General features: G+C 42.5%; 1 protein-coding gene across 1 annotated transcript in view; it reads left to right on the forward strand.

The window, feature by feature from the left end:
• The window catches only part of LOC112249531 (collagen alpha-1(XXVII) chain B), a 137780-nt gene that overhangs the window by 40074 nt on the left and 77668 nt on the right, over nucleotides 1–20038 (forward strand). Inside the window, exons 5-9 of the mRNA XM_042320760.1 lie at nucleotides 368–421; nucleotides 6081–6134; nucleotides 6493–6546; nucleotides 14185–14229; nucleotides 19053–19106. Coding sequence (XP_042176694.1) covers nucleotides 368–421; nucleotides 6081–6134; nucleotides 6493–6546; nucleotides 14185–14229; nucleotides 19053–19106 — 261 coding nt within the window. The remainder of the gene's footprint in view (nucleotides 1–367; nucleotides 422–6080; nucleotides 6135–6492; nucleotides 6547–14184; nucleotides 14230–19052; nucleotides 19107–20038) is intronic.

The raw sequence follows: 20038 nt of genomic DNA on the forward strand, positions 1-20038 counted from the left end.
ATGGGTGACTGGCCTTGCCTTCACTCTTCTCTGTGAGCCTCTGGGATGCTGTTGGAAAAGTGATGAGGAAAATCACATCCATATGTCATAACTCAGACAGGCAGGCAGGCAGGCAGAGAAACAGTCAGACAGACAGACAGAAATACAAAAAGACAGACGGGCATTGGCATATGGCCTACAGAGCACCTACAGAAACACACAGAGAGAGAGAAAGCGCTCAGCTCTGACCAGAGAATGGAAACTCCACACGCGGTAACATTACTCAGATAGGGATTCCAGTGACTCCTTTGAAACAAATGTGTGGTTGATGAACCCGTTTTCTCCTTAATCTTAATTTTCCTCAACATTGCGTCTTCCTCTTTTGCAGGGTCCTCCTGGTCCCCATGGAAACCCTGGTCGCCCGGGACCCCCTGGACTCAAGGTATGTATTTATTAGATTGGGCCAATATTAGAGGGCCAATATAGAGACTGATGTAAGTGATAGTGTATGGGTGTGAATGAATAGCTTCTCTCTTTCGGGTTCTCACCATGCTCTAAAATTGTCTGGAGTGCTTGGTAATGTACAGCCTCCAAAATAATTGGCACCCTTGATAAAGATGATCAAAAAAAACGGTATAAAATAAAATGCTAAAATAAAAGGGGGAAATTATATTATTTTATACTAATACATAAAATATTTTGTTTAACAGGTAATATATATATATATAAAACATGTTTTTATTAAGATGGTCAAAATGATTATACGGCACCCTCCCATTGCGACTTGTTAAACAAAATGTCTTTCTCTTAGCAATTGTATAGTATAAAAGAAGATATTACCATTTTTGGGGAGCATACAATGTAGCTCAGCATTTGTATTTAAGCAATAAGGCACGTGAGGCAGTGCTCTATTACATATTTTCATAAAATGTTTATTTTAATAAGTAATTTCACACAATTTTAATCTTCCACTAGAAGATATAGTGCGGACAAAAATCTGGTTGGTCATGTTGCTACAGACCAGTCATTAATAATTTTTTACATACAGTTGAAGTCAGAAGTTTACATACACCTTAGCCAAATACATTTAAACTCGGTTTTTCACAATTCCTGACATCCTCATCCTAAATACCCTGTCTTTATATCACATTCCCAGTGGGTCAGAGGTTTACATACACTCAATTAGTATTTGGTAGCATTGCTTTTAAATTGTTTAACTTGGGTCAAACATTTCGGGTAGCATTCCACAAGCTTCCCACAATAAGTTGGGCAAATTTTGGCCCATTCCTCCTGACAGAGCTGATGTAACTGAGTCAGGTTTGTAGGCCTTGCTCGCACACACTTTTTCAGTTCTGCCCACACATTTTCTATAGGATTGAGGTCAGGGCTTTGTGATGGCCACTCCAATACCTTGACTTTGTTGTCCTTAAGCCATTTTGCCACAACTTTGGAAGTATGCTTGGGGTCATTGTCCATTTGGAAGACCGATTTGCCACCAAGCTTTCACTTCCTGACTGAAGTCTTGAGATGTTGCTTCAATATATCCACATAATTTTCCTCTTTCATGATGCCATCTATTTTGTGAAGTGCACCAGTCCCTCCTGCAGCAAAGCACCCCCACAACATGATGCTGCCACTCCTGTGCTTCATGGTTGGGATGGTGTTCTTTGGCTTGCAGCCCCCCACCTTTTTCCTCCAAACATAACGATGTTCATTATGGCCAACAGTTCTATTTTTGTTTCATCAGACCAGAGGACATTTCTACAAAAAGTATGATTTTGGTCCCCATGTCCAGTTGCAAACCGTAGTCTGTCTTTTTTTATGGCGGTTTTGGAGCAGTGGCTTCTTCCTTGCTGAGTGGCTTTTCAGGTTATGTCGATTGAGGACTTGTTTTACTGTGGATATAGATACATTGGTACCTGTTTCCTCCAGCATCTTCACAAGGTCCTTTGCTGTTGTTCTGGGATTGATTTGCACCAAAGTACGTTCATCTCTAGGAGACATAACGCGTCTCCTTCCTGAGCAGTATGACATCTGCGTGGTCCCACGGTGTTTATGCTTACGTACTATTGTTTGTACAGATGAACGTGGTACCTTCAGGCGTTTGGAAATTGCTCCCAAGGATGAACCAGGCTTGTGGAGGGCTACAATTTGTTTTCTGAGGTCTTGGCTGATTTCTTTGGTTTTTCCCATGATGTCAAGCAAAGAGGAACTGAGTTTGAAGGTAGGCCTTGAAATATATCCACAGGTACACCTCCAATTGACTCAAATGATATCAATTAGCCTATCAGAAGCTTCTAAAGCCATGACATCATTTTATGGAATTTTCCAAGCTGTTTAAAGGCACAGTCAAATTAGTGTATGTAAACTGCTGACCCACTAGAATTGTGAGACAGTGAATTATAAGTGAAATTAACTGTCTGTAAACAATTGTTTGGAAAAATGACTTGTGTCTTGCACAAAGTAGATGTCCTAACTGACTTGCCAAAACTATAGTTTGTTGACAAGAAATTTGTGGAGTGGTTGAAAAACTAGTTTTAATGACTCCAACCTTAGTGTATGTAAACTTCTGACTTCAACTGTAGGTGCTATGCAAAAGGACTGGTCACAGATAGAACAATTAGGTTTAGTAATAAAAATCTTTGGACTGGTCGTCCGTTCTATACAAAACAGTTGCGATGCAGGCTGGATAAAGTTCTCATCACTTGCGCTAGCCAACTTCAGCTAACTCAGTCATGTCATACATTGAACCTGGAATGACCGTACACTAGCTGCATTTCTGTTTGTTTGAGATTTTCTTTCTATTGGCATTTACTTGGATATGTCCAAGATAATGACGTTGATGTGTGATTTCGACTTTCTCAGAAAAGGTTGTCTTGTCTGGGCAATGTTCATTCTATCTGTGGTACTACAGAGATCGAAGTTCAAAAGTGAAACATTGTTTCCGAGGTCGGACAGACAGACAGCGAGGCATACAGTATATTAACCCTGGCTGTACCAAACTTAATGCTAGGCTGGAAGCAAGGGTAAATAATGTGCAAGTTGAGATAAATACAAGAGACTCTTTGGACAGCAACATGAACATGATATTCTTATGGAGGCACAGTGATCATTTTCAGATGGAACTGTTAGCAGACAAACTGTAGGTGTGTCTGTGATGGCCAATACTGCACGGCTTGGAACGCTGCTCGTCCAAGCAGCATCCAGGATCCAAACAACCAGTTTTATAATATTGTTTGCTCATTTTTATCAAGGGTGCAAATACATTCGGAGGTTACTGTGCTTGAATGACATCTTTGAATGTCCCTGGCATGTATAGCTAATGTATAGTTAATGTATAGATAGTGTATATATTGTTAAAATTCACTACATGTACACCCAGATCAGTCATAAAACATAGCCGACTGTTCCACACTCTCTGAATCATTGATGGATGGATAACTGCGAGACTGTTGACTGCGTCTTTTATGAATTCACAAGTTATAAGTTACTAAACTAGAATGGAAACATTTTCATGTTATTGTTCCATACTTAATCCTTATGGGCACATTCAATTTCAACTGGTATTTTTTCCACTCCATGTTCACAATGGTAAAAAATCATCGATACCAGCCTTTGACTGGAGCCCATGTTCATACCACCAAAACGCTTATTTATGTGTTAGAATGGAAGAAGAGAAAGCGAGGGAGAAGGAGAGAAAGCGAGGGAGAAGGAGAGAGAGCGAGGGAGAAGGAGAGAGAGCGAGGGAGAAGGAGAGAAAGCGAGGGAGAAGGAGAGAGAGCGAGGGAGAAGGAGAGAGAGCGAGGGAGAAGGAGGAGAGCGAGGGAGAAGGAGAGAGAGCGAGGGAGAAGGAGAGAGAGCGAGGGAGAAGGAGAGAGAGCGAGGGAGAAGGAGAGAGAGCGAGGGAGAAGGAGAGAGAGCGACACAGAGAGACAGAAAGACAGTTAGAGAAAGTGTGAGAGCGAGAAGAACATAGAGAAAGAGAGAGGCCGAGAGAGAGAGAGAGAGAGAGAGAGAGAGAGAGGGAGAGGGAGATGTACATTGTTACGTCATGTCAATATTGAATTGAATTGAAATTGATTTGCGAGAGAAAGAGAGAGAGAGAGAGAGGGAGAGAGAAAGAGAGGGATAGAGAGACAGAGAGAGAGAGAGAGAGAGAGAGGGAGAGAGAAAGAGAGGGATAGAGAGACAGAGAGAGAGAGAGAGAGAGAGAGAGAGAGAGGATATAGCGAGTAGTAGTTGAGCTGGCGCGTCACCAAAGGTAGTCCATCTCACTTTGACCTACTGTATATACACGCAACTTTTGAAAGATGGAAAAAGCTCATTTGAGTGCAACCCCTGTCCCTTTTGACACAACCCCAGTGCAATTACCCAGTATGTGGTCTTGTCCTCTTAGAACTGTGCCCGTGACACTTCTGATATAGACAGTGAGACGGAGAAAGCTGACTTTTGTAGAGTTTAAGAAAAACAATTAAATAACTTATTTTTTTTATTTACAATGGGCTCTCAAGTGTAACTAAACTGCTTCACTTGTTTTAAATTTCCTCTCCGATAAAAGAGAGTGATGGACAGTGAAATCCTACAATGTTCCCGAGTGTAGATGTTGGCACCAGTTACAACCTCCTTTCCCCATTCGTGTCCAGGTGAGGCTGGTCTGGGGGACATTTAAAGAAAGACCTTGGCAGTGTCCCAAATGGCACCCTATTGCCTATACATAGTGCACGACTTTTGACCAGGGCTCACAGGGCTCTGGTCAAAAGTAGTGCACTACAAGGATAATAGAGTGCTGTTTGGGACACGTGCCGGTTTTCATGCCAAGTTGGGGCTCATATGAAAATGTATAATTTAATGGTGCAATGAAGGTGATAATGGAGAAGCTTATATTTCCACCATCAATGACCTTGTGGAATAATTTTATTATTTTGTGTCCGTTTAAGCCTTTTTCACAGTTTTAGAACTGTTACCTGGAGTACCTGCTGAAATAGGCCTGGTGCATTCAGAGGTGGAGATGTAAAATCGCTCCCCAATCTTTTTTTTATTGTAGGCACACAGGAGAAAGTCGTTAACTGCCGGAGAGCATTCATAAAAGTTACTCACATACAGTGTTTGTTCAGAAGCCCAGTGTTTGTAAAATCATTTTCCTTTTGATCCAATTCCTTTGAACAAACACAGATTTTACAGCTGGTTGCAAATGTTTCTGTGTTAATCCTTGAATGGCTCCATTAACATGTGTTGACGGTTGTTTTCCTTTCCACCTGACTTGACCAGTAAAAACTCTGGGCCCGACTTATAAATGAAAGGTCATCACGAGGGCCCCTAAAAGGGTCCTGACTTTATATGTGATTGAGGCCATAGATGAATAGTGTCCGACGTCTTTATGGTACACTAGTAAGATTTAAAAGTAAGCCCTTCCCAGTTCCCTGGAGTACAGCAGCAATCAGACCACATCCCACTGCTGCCTGAAAAGGACAAGGAATGTGCCTGGTCACTCCCAATGGCTTTTCAGAGGCTTTGCTGTAAACTGAAATATTAATGGACTCTGTCTTGTGTAAACACAACTGCTACTATTGTGTGTGAACCCATTCCCTCCCTTACACTGCATGCAAGCATGTACTGTAATGTTTCCACCTTTGTGTGATTAAACAGCATAGCTCTGCAGAGAATGTGCAAATGCACCATTACGTCAAGCTATTGCGTGCGTGTGCCGGATCACTAACGTTGACCGGCAGTGAGTACCGTAGGCCTTCATGTCAACTTTAGCGCTTGAGTTCTGCATGTCATGGTAGAGAACATGTAAATAAAGCCATTATATTTAGACCTAACATTGACTCATAACATTGAGTAGGCTGTTTAAGTCTAAGTATGAGGGAGAAATCAATATCCGGGCTTGGCCGAAGCAGCTTGCACCAAAACGTATCAGCAATTAATATTATTGAGGGGAGGTTTCCGTCCTGAACCTTCTTTAAATATTTCAGAAATCTACATCTGTTCGTTATTTGGAGACTAAGACGTCATGGGAATCAGCGGAATCTGTCTAAACTAAACCGTTTGTTTTTTGCTCTCTCTGTCTCTGTGTGTGTGTGTGTGTGTGTGTGTTCAAGGGCCGAAAAGGAGACCCTGGCCTTTCACCTGGCAGAGCACCAAAAGGAGAAAGAGTGAGCATCTTGTGTTTCGTGTTTCACTGTGTCGTTCTCTGAAAAGGAGAGTGTAACACCGGATAAAGTAATAATTCTGGATAATGTCATAATTCAATAATGTAATAAGTTATCTGTTACAGAGAATTTTTGCTTCGGTCATAGAGAGTTACTCGAGAAAATGGAAACACGCTTTGCGATAACCCAATTCCTTCAATTGTCCGATATGACTTAATGTGTTATCTGTCTTAACTGGCATTCAGCAACTAAAGTAGCAGAGACATGTTCCATGACATCACTGGTTTTACATGTATTCGTTATTTACAATTAGCCTGAGAATGAAGAGTATATACTGTATAAATCAATATTATCTTTATAGGGAGACCGTGGTGCTTCAGGACCCCCTGGACTGACTGGTCAAGTTAGCAGAAAGGTAGGAAACCACTTTACCTGTAACCCTGCCACACATGATACTGTATGAATCAGATTCTTCGAATGAGTACAGAGGACCACATTGAAGTGCACTAAATTCTACGCTACACCCCAACCCTGCCTGCCCATTCCTAAATCCCTATGAGCAGTGTTCAACAGGAATTTCTCAGAAAGGACTGTTTAGGAGGACCGAAGCCAAGAGCATTTTTCTCACGGGATGTTTCTTCTCTTGTTTGGAGAGGAGCCTAACATTGTGCAGGCGTAGTAGTACTGTACATTAGTGCACCTGTGTTCAGACCGACTCTTCTTCAGGCTCACACTCTGGAATAGCTGGAACATACTAGCTGGGTTGTGACCTCATCGTCAATGCTTCCAACACGATGAGGGTGATTGAGGAGAGTCTTTTTTGGGTGGGAATCAGTGGGAATCACACGCAGTGTAAAATAAATGATGTAATTCCCTCTCTTTGACAATTGTCCTCAATACTCAGTAGTGTTCTGCTGAAATCTTAATGGCATTTTGTTATAGAGCTTGAGTTCTTTTTCATGTACTGTCTCAACTCAATTTACACACATCCTATTGCTAGTGTACAGAGACGTATGTGTTCATCCATAAGTCATTGTCTTAAGATGCACTTCTGCGGACTTCACTCCAGTCCTGCCCTTGCCCTGGGCCTGTAATACAGCTTAATCATTTACCATGGGAGACTATTACACACACTCAGGTGGGAAGAAGGAAATCTGCTCTGTGCCCACGTACACATACTCATCATGCACTGACAGGCATGCACGCAGGCACATGCATGAGCAGATACGCACACACATGTAACCACACACATAGACATGCGCACACACACACACACACATGCACTCGGAAACACGCAGACATACACACGCACACACACACACAGTTTATTCCATGTTAGGGATACAGATATTTGTTGACTAATGGAAAACATAATTAGCTGTATGGATTTTCACAAGACTCAACACAAAACTTTACTTTAAACATCATTGCAAAAAATATTACATTCAAGTTACCTGATTGCCGTACAGCAAACACATGTTATTCATTACCAGAAAATACAATAAAAGCTGGTGGAAAAAGACTTGGAGACACTACCTCTCCTAAATTACTGCTGGCAGGCAGTGATTCATGGTTATTCCACACATGGTCCACTGCCAGAGGGAGAAGAAATCTGTGAATGCAGGAAGAAACAGAAACTCTGAGTACAGTACAGCCAGGGGAACTTTAGGCCTCGAACCAACTGGTGCTGACCTGGATTCAAATAGTATTTGTTTTCGTTTGAGCCTATGGTTGAGTCTACCTGAAATGACAGATGACTGTACTATTTAACTTGAGGGTTGATCCGGGTGCTAATTTAGAAGTTATCACCGGCGCCGTAATGATCTGTTTAGCAACACACACAATACTCATGTAGTCTGTTTTGGACACATTTGTACGAGAGCAGTAAAAGTCTAAACCTGGCATAACAACAATCTGTTACGTAGTAGGACAAGCTGACGGTGAAAGACCATCTGGTCTAGGCTACAGTCAAGGTTCTTTCATTCACTCTAAAATAGACTCCGATCTGAATAGGGAAGAAGGGGGTCTCTTTCAGCTCTCTCTGTTGTTGTGTCCTAAATGGCTCCCTATTCCCTATTGCACTACTTTCTGAATGCCACCCTATTCCCTGTTGCACTACTTTTGACCAGAGCCTACATAGGGAATAGAGTGCCATTTGGAATGCAGCCTGTATGATGTGAGTAATGGAAAGAGGAGTTTATGGGAAAATAGCCGTTCCTTTTTTCCATTAAAGAGGTGACTGACAGTTACTATGTATGTTTTAAATTGCATCATTGCTGGAACATAAAACGATAGTTTGTAAAGCAATGACAATCTCACACTTTACATTTGTTGCAGTTAAATGGTGCATTTGTTACCTAAACATCTAGTCCCCCCCCCCCGCCCCCCCTTGAAGTTGTACCCCATGCCCTTGTCCCTGGCAGAGCCTCTCCCTCGGTGGGAAACGTGTAAAAGATGTAATGGGCGAAGTTACCCTGCTGTCAGGGTTGTCTGGCAAATCAGAAGAGGCAGTCAGGCGGTGGGGAAACTGACACACTATGTAGAGCATCTGGACGGTGTTGGAGCTGCGTGTGTGTGTGTGTGTGTGTGCTCGCTCACATGGGTCTGGTCCTGGCCGACCCTGCCCTTTCCACAGCCAGCCCAGCCGTGATGGCATTGGCACGGTGGAATTATTTTTATTAGATACTAGGTATTTTTTCTACTAGACTTTCCTCTCGTATTCCAGACTATACGTAGGTGATGATCTGACACATTTGGTGGCTGGGCCTTGGTTAGGTTTCCTATTTCTTCACGAGATGTTGTTTTGTGCAAAATGACATTTTCTAATAATCCCTCTCACAGTCAATATTGAATAGTGGGGATGAAAGAGTTGAGAATATGAAACCAGTTTCTCATTTAAAATACATAAATCCAATGGAAAGAATATTTTCTGTCTGCTAAAGTTATTTTACTACTTCATACAAGAGGGGTTATACAATACCTTACTGCGTCATAAGTATGATGTTTGCAAAAAATCTTTTGCATTCTGCCTTGAAAATTCTAATGTATACCAACAGATGCAAAACTGGGCAAATGTTTGTAATCGGACCATGGATTACACATCCGCTAGTCTAATAAATGAGTCATCTTGAATGAGAGAGTACCAATATTCCTCTCTGGAGCTGTGAGCCATGGCTATGTGCACGGGACTGCACATTTAGACACATGCTCACACACTGCTCCTCTGTCTCTCTGGCATGGACTCTCAGATCAGAGACTGCAGCATTTCCCTCCTTTTACTATACTCAGCTGTATGTCGCTGGCTCTGGAGCTCAGACGCATTCTTCCCCCCTTCCCTTGTCCATGGTTGTGCAGTGGCTCAGCCATGACTTTTTACTCTGCTCCAGGGGGCTGGGTAGTGACGCTTTTATAGAACAGATTTCCAGAGTCCCAAATGGCAGCCTATTCCCTTTGTAGTGCACTACTTTTGAGCTGGGCCCGTAGGGCTCTATTCAAAAGTAGTGCACTATAAAGGGAATATAGTAGGGTGCCATTTGGGACACCGACAAGGTCTGCTGAGGCCGGGAAATTGTCATCTCTGTCTTCAAGTGCTGGCTGATTGGTTGCAGGGATTATTTGTAAAAAAAATAAAATTAAAATAATACTAACAATCTGTTGGGCCTTCTGTTTAGAATCAACTGTTGAAGACAACGACTGGGCTTCATAGACGTATCTCAACATCTCTGTATATAAACTGTGTCACACCTGCTCCTGCAACACCCTCTACTGCTATTCCTGTGTCTACTTGACCTGCCACCTTCCCCAGTGCTCTTTCCCTCTCTCTCTCTGTGTGTGTGTGTGTGTGTGTGTGTGTGTGTGTGTGTGTGTGCGTGTGATTGTGTGGGTGGAGACAGGTGTGCTGGAGTCAGAGCAGATCCCCACCAGCTGCAATCTGTTCCATAATCAAGACCTCTACTAAACTAATACTCAGCCCTGCCACTTCCCGGCTGCCAGACCGTAATCTCTGCTCAATCAGTCTACGTTTCTAGCCGTTTGTTACTATCCAGATCCTGTTATCCTGTTGTGCCTGTTTTCCTTGCCTGATGCTGTTTTCCTCTCCGCTACAGTACTGCCCGCTCTGACTCTGGTCCCTGTCTCCAGTCCCACGTCTCATCATCCTGCTACTCTGTCCTGGATTCTCCTCTGGACCTGCTTACTCTGTCTCAACCCCTCTCGCTCCAGCCTCAGCCTCCGCACCTGGTTTCCAGCAACCCACCCGAGCTTCCCCTGACCTGCACTCCATCTTCCCCCTGTGTTTCAATAAATACCTTGGTTACGTTATCCCAGTCTCCTCGTCTGAGTCTGCTCTTAGGTTCCCCTGTTCCACTCCGCGTAACACTGTGGGACTTGGCAATATGTGCCTTGGTGTTTGGTGTATTTGTCTCTATGGTGGTGTTGGCATGCAGTGGTTTACTCAGTGTGGCTGCTGCTGCTGAAAGGCATGCTAATTAGCAGGAGCCTGCAGTGACAGCCACAGGCACAACTGAAGGGGATACATTCACTCACACATAAACACATAACACACACACACGCACCCACACACTCACATGCACACACACACACACACACACACACACACACACACACACACACACACACACACACACACACACACACACACACACACACACACACACACACACACACACACACACACACACACACACACACACACAGGGGGTACACTCCTGTCTCTCTGTCTCCCCAGGAGTTTGTCAGCTAAGTACCTCAGGAGTCAGATATGCAGGTTCTGAAATAACAGAAGTGCCCTCAGTCTTGCTACTGCAGCTCGTTGTTTCCAAACTGTCCCGATACACTGATTGACTGTAGGCCTCGGGGAATTTTCATACTACGGTTTATAGTATGTTTCTCAGAATAAGGTGTAAGGACCATCTAGTGTTAAAGCATGCCAAAGCCTTGTGCAGACTACTTATTGTCTAAAAGTATTGCACTCGTACACACTCTTAGAATTAGGGGTGACTTGAGGAACCCTGGAGTTCTTCTAGAAACCATTGCAGTCACTGGGTTCATATTTGCACCTTTGGTTAGTTGAGGGGTTCTTGGAGGAATATTTTAATATTCCAATGTAGCAAGGGGTTCCTGGAGGAACCTTTTTGCTGGCGCATGCAGAGCACTTTGAATTTATTTCGCCGTTGGATTTGTTGCACTGCCAGACTCAGAAAAAGATGCAAATATGACGATGGCTTTATGCGATAGCTAGCAACTTGTAAAATAATTACCCATTCCTATATGAGTACTATTTTAATAGCAATGTTGAATAATACAACATTGTCTGTCAAGCCAAGCGGCAGGTAGCCTGGCGGGTAGGAGCTTAGATCGAGTCCCCGAGCTGACAAGTTAATAATCTGTCGTTCTGCCCCTGAGCAAGGCAGTTAACCCACTGTTCCACAGGCACAGAAGATGTGGATGTCGATTAAGGCAGCCCTCCGCACCTCTCTGATTCAGAGAGACTAAGTATCCCCCTTTCCCAATTATACTATATGTCTTTAGCCTGTTTTAATTCTGAAAAGATTATTGTGATAGTAATGGAATTTGTTTATGAGGATAATTATTAGGTGTTGGCTTAGGTTGCTAGCTACAGTGCATTCGGACAGTATTCAGACCACTTGACTTTTTCCACATTTTTGTTTCGTTACAGCCTTATTCTAAAATGGATTAAACAGTTTTTTTGCCTCATCAATACCCCATAATGACAAAGAAAGACAGGTTTTTATTTATTTTTGCAAATTTATAAAGAAAAAAAACCTAACATATCACATTTACATAAGTATTCAGACCCTTTACTCACTACTTTTTTTAAGCACCTTTGGCAGCGATTACAGCCTCAGGTCTTCTTGTATTTGGGGAGTTTCTTCCATTCTTCTCTGCAGATCCTCTCAACCACTGTCAGTTTGGGTGGGGAGCGTCGCTGCACAGCTATTTTCAGGTCTCTTCAGAGATGTTCGACCTGGTTCAAGTCTGGGCTCTGGCTGGGCCACTCAAGGACATTCAAAGACTTGTCCCGAAGCCGCTCCTGTGTTGTCTTGGCTGTGTGCTTAGGGCCGATGTCCTGTTGGAAGGTGAACCTTCACCCCAGTCTGAGGTCCTAAGTGCTCTGGAGCAGGTTTTCATTAAGGATCTCTCTGTACTTTGCTCCATTCATCCTTCCCTCTATCCTGATGCTTGATGCTGCCACCACTATGCTTCACCGTAGGGATGGTTCCAGGTTTCCTCCAGACGTGACGCTTGGGGTTCAGGCCAGAAAGTTCAATCTTGGTTTCATCAGACCAGAGAATCTTGTTTCTCATGGTCTGAGAGTCTTTAGGTGCCTTTTGGCAAACTCCAAGCGGGCTGTCATGTGCCTTTTACTGAGGAGTGGCTTCCGACTGGCCACTCTACCATAAAGCCTGATGGGTGGAGTGCTGCAGAGATGGATGTCCTTCTGGAGGTTTCTCCCATCTCCACAAAGGGACTCTGAAGCTCAGTCAGAGTGACCATTGGGTTCTTGGTCACTTCCTTGACCAAGACCCTTCTCAGCTTGGCCGTGCGGCCAGCTCTAGGTAGAGTCTTGATGGTTACGAACTTCTTCCATTTAAGAATGAGGGAGACCAGTGGGTTCTTGGGGACCTTCAATGCTGCAGAAATGTTTTGGTACCCTTCCCCTGATCTGTGCCTGGACACAATCATGTCTCTGAGGTCTACGGACAATTCCTTTGACCTCATGGCTTGGTTTTTGCTCTGACATGCAGTGTCAACTGTGGGACTTTATATAGACAGCTGTGTGCCTTTCCAAATCATGCCCAATCAATTGAATTTACCACAGGTGGACTCCAGTTAAGTTGTAGAAACATCTAAATGATGATCAATGGAAACAGGATGCACCTGAGCTCAATTTCGAGTCTCATAGCAAAGGGTCTGAATAATATTCTAAACAACTTTTTTCAGTTTTTTATTTTTAATACATTTGCTAAAAAACAATTACCAGTTTTTTCTTTGTCATTATGGGGTATTGTGTGTAGATTAATGATTTAAATTTTTTATTATTTAAATTTTTTATAAAGGCTGTAATGTAACAAAATGTGGAAAATGTCAAAGGGTATGAATACTTTCCGAATGCACTGTAGCTACAGTATCTTCAACCTAGCATACACTCTTACAATTGCTTGGTTGTTTGGATGAACCAACTGCTGGGTTGCAGGCATTGGGTCACTTAGTTGGGTTGTTTTAGTTAAAAAGAGCCAGGTTGGGTTGTTGATGCTGAGTTATTAAGATATGACCCAGCGGGACAGATCAGAAGGCTGGAGGCGTGTCTTGGTAGGGGCATGGCTTTTATTTTTGGCCACCCGTGAGAGTAAATGTCTTGTTCATTTGTTATGTTGTATTGTCATCACATGTTAAGGTTGAACACTGACAGTTTTGTAGCTTACAGAAGTGTCTGAGTTCCTCAAGAGCCTATGCAAATCCTGATGTTGGAATAGCTACCACTTTAATACTAAATGTAATCAACAATGTTAATAATATATTAGAAAATGTAATATGCATAATTCAAGGATATTTGAAATTAGTAGAGTGCTGCACATAGAAGCATTGTACCTGTGTAGCGTATACTGAGACAATTTCACAACCTTATGGCTGATTAATGGCCTGCTGTTTGTTGTTGTTGATTTTTTGGGTTTATTTAATCCATAGCTTCTTAAATAAAGTTTATGAGTTCCTTTACAAGCTAACGAGGTGAGGAATTTCCACGATGTAATGCTAAGGAGGGGCATGTGTGTGTGTGTGTGTTGTAGACTTTTACATAAGAAGTGTGATCATCAGAAACTCCATATCCTCTACCCGGGAGGTTAATATTACCATACTCTTTTTCCAGAGGGCTCTGATTGAGTACATGTGAGTCTGTATCTTGGTAGTATACAGCAATTGAAACGAAGCATAGCCTATCAGTACATATTATGGGGAGTTAGGTGATCAAAATAATAACCATTCAAAGTTGTCTAATGTTTTTCCTCTGCAGGGACAGAAAGGACACCCTGGTCCCCCCGGTCAACCAGGAGATTCTGTGAGTATTGATATGAGAATGACATTTATCTTTCCTCAGTGATCATATCTTATCAATAATTTCTACTTAACAATACATAAACATATAGGGCAGCTTCAAAAATGACATCCTCATGCGGTTGTACATTTTTGTACATTTTTCAGTGGTTATTCTAACAGCTGCCGTCTTTACGTCTCTGCTGGTGTTAATGTGTCTGTCTACCTGACTGGGTCTGAAGTTTGAACCACTGCTGTTAGAGTGGAATACATCAGACAAAAGACTCTCCATCTGTTTACCCAACAAAGCTAAAGCTATGGCTCGGCTGTCAGAACACATTGCTCCATGAAGACCAAAACATAAATTCCTGAAAAGAGAGAAGAAAAGAGAAAGGGAGGGAGGGAGAGAGAGGGAGAGGGAGAGGGGAGAGAGAGAGAGAGAGAGAGAGAGAGAGAGAGAGAGAGAGAGGAAACTAATTCTTCTGAAGGGAGGATGTTACACATGAACACATTAGTACCTAAGGAATCTTGGCCAGAGAAATTTAGTTTCTGGCAGAGCTTAAAGTGGGCCAATTAGTCTGGACACCCTAAGGTCACTACTCCCCGAGAGTAAAAAAAAAATACAAATAGTGTTAAGTGTACTGAAGAATGTGCAATTTGTAGTGTACTATCAGAACAAAGAGCGTGGAGTTTTCACTGACCACATGGCCTGACCAGGGAAGAACATTGGCCTAGTTAAAGGGATACTTCTGGATTTTGGCAACGATGCCCCTTATCTACTTCACCATAGTCAGATGAACTTGTGGATACCATTTTTATGTCTCTGTGTCCAGTATGAAGGAAGTTGCAGGTAGTTTGCGACCCAATGCTAACCAGCCTTAACGCAATGGCTGGGAAGTACAGTTGAAGTCGGAAGTTTACATACACTTAGGTTGGCAACTACATATATCTTCTGTCTCTCCAAAAGCAACATGGGGCAATATATCAATGGCTATCTATCATGGCAACTGTTACAGACCTTCAAGAATTGCCTAAATGTACATATCAATATTTCAACATTTTACACAAATAGTATTTGACAGTCATGTATTGTGCAACTAGTGGAGAAATACTTTTTCACATTTGTTTTGGTCAGAACAGGTACAGTTGAAGTCGGAAGGTTACATACACTAAGGTTGGAGTCATTAAAACTTGTTTTTCAACCACCCCACAAATGTATTGTTAACAAACTATAGTTTTGGCAAGTCGGTTAGGACATCTACTTTGTACATGACACAAGTAATTTTTCCAACGATTGTTTACAGATGGATTATTTCACTTATAATTCACTGTATCACAATTCCAGTGGGTCAGAAGTTTACATACACTAAGTTGACTGTGCCTTAAAACAGATTGGAAAATTCCAGAAAATTATGTCATGGCTTTAGAAGCTTCTGATAGGCTTCTGATAGACAAAATTTGAGTCAATTGGCGGTGTACCTGTGGATGTATTTCAAGGCCTACCTTCAAACTCAGTGCCTCTTTGCTTGACATCATGGGAAAATCAAAAGATATCAGCCAAGACCTCAGAAAATAAATTGTAGACCTCCACAAGTCTGGTTCATCTTTGGGAGCAAATTCCAAACGCCTGAAGGTACCACGTTCATCTGTACAAACAATAGAATGCAAGTATAAACACTGTGGGACCACACAGCCGTCATGACGCTCAGGACGGAGACGCGTTCTGTCTCCTAGAGATTAAATTACTTTGGTGCGAAAAGTGCAAATCAATCCCAGAACAACAGCAACGGACCTTGTGAAGATGCTGGAGGAAACAGGTACAAAAGTATCTATATCCACAGTAAAACGAGTCCTATATCGCTATATCTACATAACCTGAAAGGCCGCTCAGCAAGGAAGAAGCCACTGCTCCAAACCGGCATAAAAAAGCCAGACTACGGTTTGGAACTGCAGATGGGGACAAAGATTGTACTTTTTGGAGAAATGTCCTCTGGTCTGATGAAACAAAAATAGAACTGTTTGGCCATAACGACCATCGTTATGTTTGGAGGAAAAAGGTGGAGGCCTGCAAGCCGAAGAACACCATCCCAACCGTGAAGCACAGGGGTGGCAGCATCATGTTGTGGGGGTGCTTTGCTGCAGGAGGGACTGGTGCACTTCACAAAATAGATGGCATCATGAAAGAGGAAAATTATGTGGATATATTGAAGCAACATCTCAAGACATCAGTCAGGAAGTTAAAGCTTGGTCGCAAATGGGTCTTCCAAATGGACAATCCATTTGGAAGACCAAGCATACTTGCAAGCAAAGTTGTGGCAAAATGGCTTAAGGACAACAAAGTCAAGGTATTGGAGTGGCCATCACAAAGCCCTGACCTCAATCCTATAGAAAATGTGCGGGCAGAACTGAAAAAGCGTGTGCGAGCAAGGAGGCCTACAAACCTGATTCAGTTACACCAGCTCTGTCAGGAGGAATGGGCCAAAATTCACCCAACCTATTGTGGGAAGCTTGTGGAAGGCTACCTGAAACATTTGACCCAAGTTAAACAATTTAAAGGCAATGCTACCAAATACTAATTGAGTGTATGTTAACTTCTGACCCACTGGGAATGTAATGAAAGAAATAAAAGCTGAAAAAAATCTCTCTCTCTACTATTATTCTGACATTTCACATTCTTAATATAAAGTGGTGATCCTAACTGACCTAAGCCAGGGAATGTTTACTAGGATTAAATGTCAGGAATTGTGAAAACTGAGTTTAAATGTATTTGACTATATATGGGTATCTGCTTGCAACTACCTTTAACTTCCTTTATACATGACATAGAGACAGAAAACCAAAGATTTGTATAAATAAGCCAAATAGATCACAGCCTGACGTTTCCAATGGGAACAAATGAGTCATAGTGGGCAGAACAAGCAAGGAGGTGGGCAGAGCCAAGCACGAGCTTGCAAGATCCTATTGGTGCATTCTAGCATGCATCTGCATATTTTTGTTAGGTCACGCCTAGTCTGTGAAGTGCGCGTGTGCAATAACTCAATTCACTTTTGCACTCCTTCCAAATAATGTGACTTTTTAAAACTTTTTCAAAGGGTACTCTACAAAACTTTGTCCACTCTGTTCATAACATATTCTAGTTTTGGGAACAGAAAACTTTATTGAGATCGAATGTTTCATCAATGAGGAAATGTGCAAAATGTGCAGAATGTGCGACCAAAATCCATATTGTCATATTACCATATTTGGTAGTGAATGGAAATGCCAAGAGGATGCTTCACATTTATACATCTGGTGAAATATCTCTCATTGTTTTATCTGTGATAAAACTGATATCCAAAGATTAATCTGAGTTTGAGGATATAGATAAAAGCTATTTGCCAAATTGCCAAAATCCTGAAGTATCCCTTTAAAGGTTTTCACTTTGGCCCAGAGTTCTTAGGGCTGGCACAATTACTGAATTGCAGTGTAACCGACAGTTATGGATGAAGACCTTCATAACCGTTAAAATACAGGATATACTGTAACATGGACTCTTAACAACGTGATGAAACTTTGTCTTCAGTTGCCTAGGCAATTCCCCCCCATGGGGTGGTGCACAATTAGCCCTTCGTCGTCCGGGTTAGGGGAGGGTTTGGCCGGCAGGGATGTTGTTATCCCATCGCGCACTATTGACTCCTGTGGCTGGCTGGGCGCAATGCACGCTGACATGGTTTCCAGGTGTAAGAGTTTTCTATGACACATTGGTGCGGCTGGCTACCGGGTTAAGCGGGCATTGTGTCAAGAAGCAGTGTGGCTTGGCTGGGTTGTGTTTCGGAGGACACACGGCTCTCGACCTTCGCCTCTCCCGAGTCCGTATGGGGGTTGCAGCGATGGGACAAGACTGTAACTACCAATTGGGGAGAAAATGGGGTAAATATATATATTATATATTTTTATAGATATATATATATATATTATATATTATTATATATATATAAATATATTAAAAAATATATTTGGGCCAATAGCACAGCTACAGTCACCAACTGCTCTAGATAACATAAAAGCAGCCTAACCAGCTCTACTAGAACTGGAGGTAGCTAGCAAGCTAGCCAACTTTAGCCAGTTAGCTTGGGTGCTTGACTGCCATTGTGAGGTCAGAATGCTCAGATCAGACCTATTCCTCAGCCAGATCGAAACGGTCTGAATTTACAAACTCCCAGAGCACACTCCGAGCGAAATTACGAACACACGCATAGAAATAGAATCAATAGAACAGGCTTGGAACCTCTAACCCTGGCAAGTTGACTGGTAAACTAATGGGTACACTTGCAATGGCTGCCTGGTATTGTGATGCAATAATGCCCATGGTAATGTAGAATGTTCATTCAAATGATGTTAATTGATGTGGCTCATGCAATGGAATGTATTTTTTGTTATGTCGAATTGAGTTGAATTAAGAAATCAGAGCACATATTGATGGAAACACTTCCTGCTTTTACTTCCTGATTTTAATTCCTGCTTTGCTCCTATGTGTACACTTGCACTGGCCGCCATTCCACCCATTATGGTATCATTGACTTGAGTGGGGACGCCCATTCTATTTCTATTGATGATATTTTCTGGCTATTTTTTGCCTATACTGTAGATAGAGCCAATATCAGCAATGGTTCTGCTGCCTTCCAAATGCACTGCTGACCACACAAAGGCTCTTTATCAAGTGCCTAATTCCTCTTTCTCCATTATTCTCTTCCTATACTACACAGATTCAATTCAAAGCCAGGGAAGCTGGAATTTTGAATGACACAGTTATTGTGGCATGAAACAGCTATTCGTCTCACTCACTCCTTCTTTTCTCTCTTTCTGCAGGGTGAGCAAGGAGCACACGGAAGCCCAGGGGCCAAAGGTTATCCTGGCAGGCAGGTGCAGTAAATCTAGTGTTGCAATGCTGGTTAAGGGTCCACACACACCATACAGTACTTTTACAGAAAGGCTAAGCAGGGCTACACACACCAAACACACTCAGCCCATTTCAGTGAGTGGTTAGAGAGTGGCACTGGTATTGGGATTGGGAATGGAAACAGTTCAACCTGTTGAGACTTTTATAGGTGATTGAAATAAAGAGCGTCTTTGGAAGAGTGACACACAAGTGTAAGACTGTCAAGAGCACCTGTGTCAGGATTAGGGTTGCACATTTTTGGTTGCTTATTGGTGCCCCTGGACTAAAATAAAGTGCCAAAGGCTTTTACTTAGTAAGCCATGCCTTTACTGAAAAAGTAATGTAACTGCAATTAAACTGTGATTAATGTAAGCTGCTCCCTCAATGCAAATACGTTTTCATCCGTCTTTAGGAGCTGACACTGTGAGTTTCATTCAGCGCTGCCTCTTTTGAGAAAGTCATTTGAATACATTTGATAAAGTCCCTCATTGCTGAGTAGTATGTGGGTTTCTCTGCACTGTAAAACATGCTTCCTCCCTACTCTCCAGAACGCACATTTGTAAAGCCGCCGACATAAACGTGCAGCTGGGAAATAGCTCTCAGCTTGGCTTGTTCACAATGTTTATAATAGCTTAGAGTTCAGGCCTGGGTCTTTGTTCCTTTGGTGCTCTAACTCTGTCACTGTTGTAACTCCCCAGATAGACACACACTTCACACACATGGGCGGGCACTCACACACTCGCACACACGGTTGTAACTCCCTAGCTAGATACACACGCCAGACTGATGGATTAGGTTTTAGCACCCCCTTTCCATCTGTAGACTGTGAATCACTTGAGACAGTCTAAATAGAGTCCATGTTCATTAAGGTCGGCTCATCTTCGAGATTACATAATGGAGACTATCACTCCACTGA

Source organism: Oncorhynchus tshawytscha, linkage group LG04 (assembly GCF_018296145.1).
Source record: "Oncorhynchus tshawytscha isolate Ot180627B linkage group LG04, Otsh_v2.0, whole genome shotgun sequence".
NCBI lineage: Eukaryota > Metazoa > Chordata > Actinopteri > Salmoniformes > Salmonidae > Oncorhynchus > Oncorhynchus tshawytscha.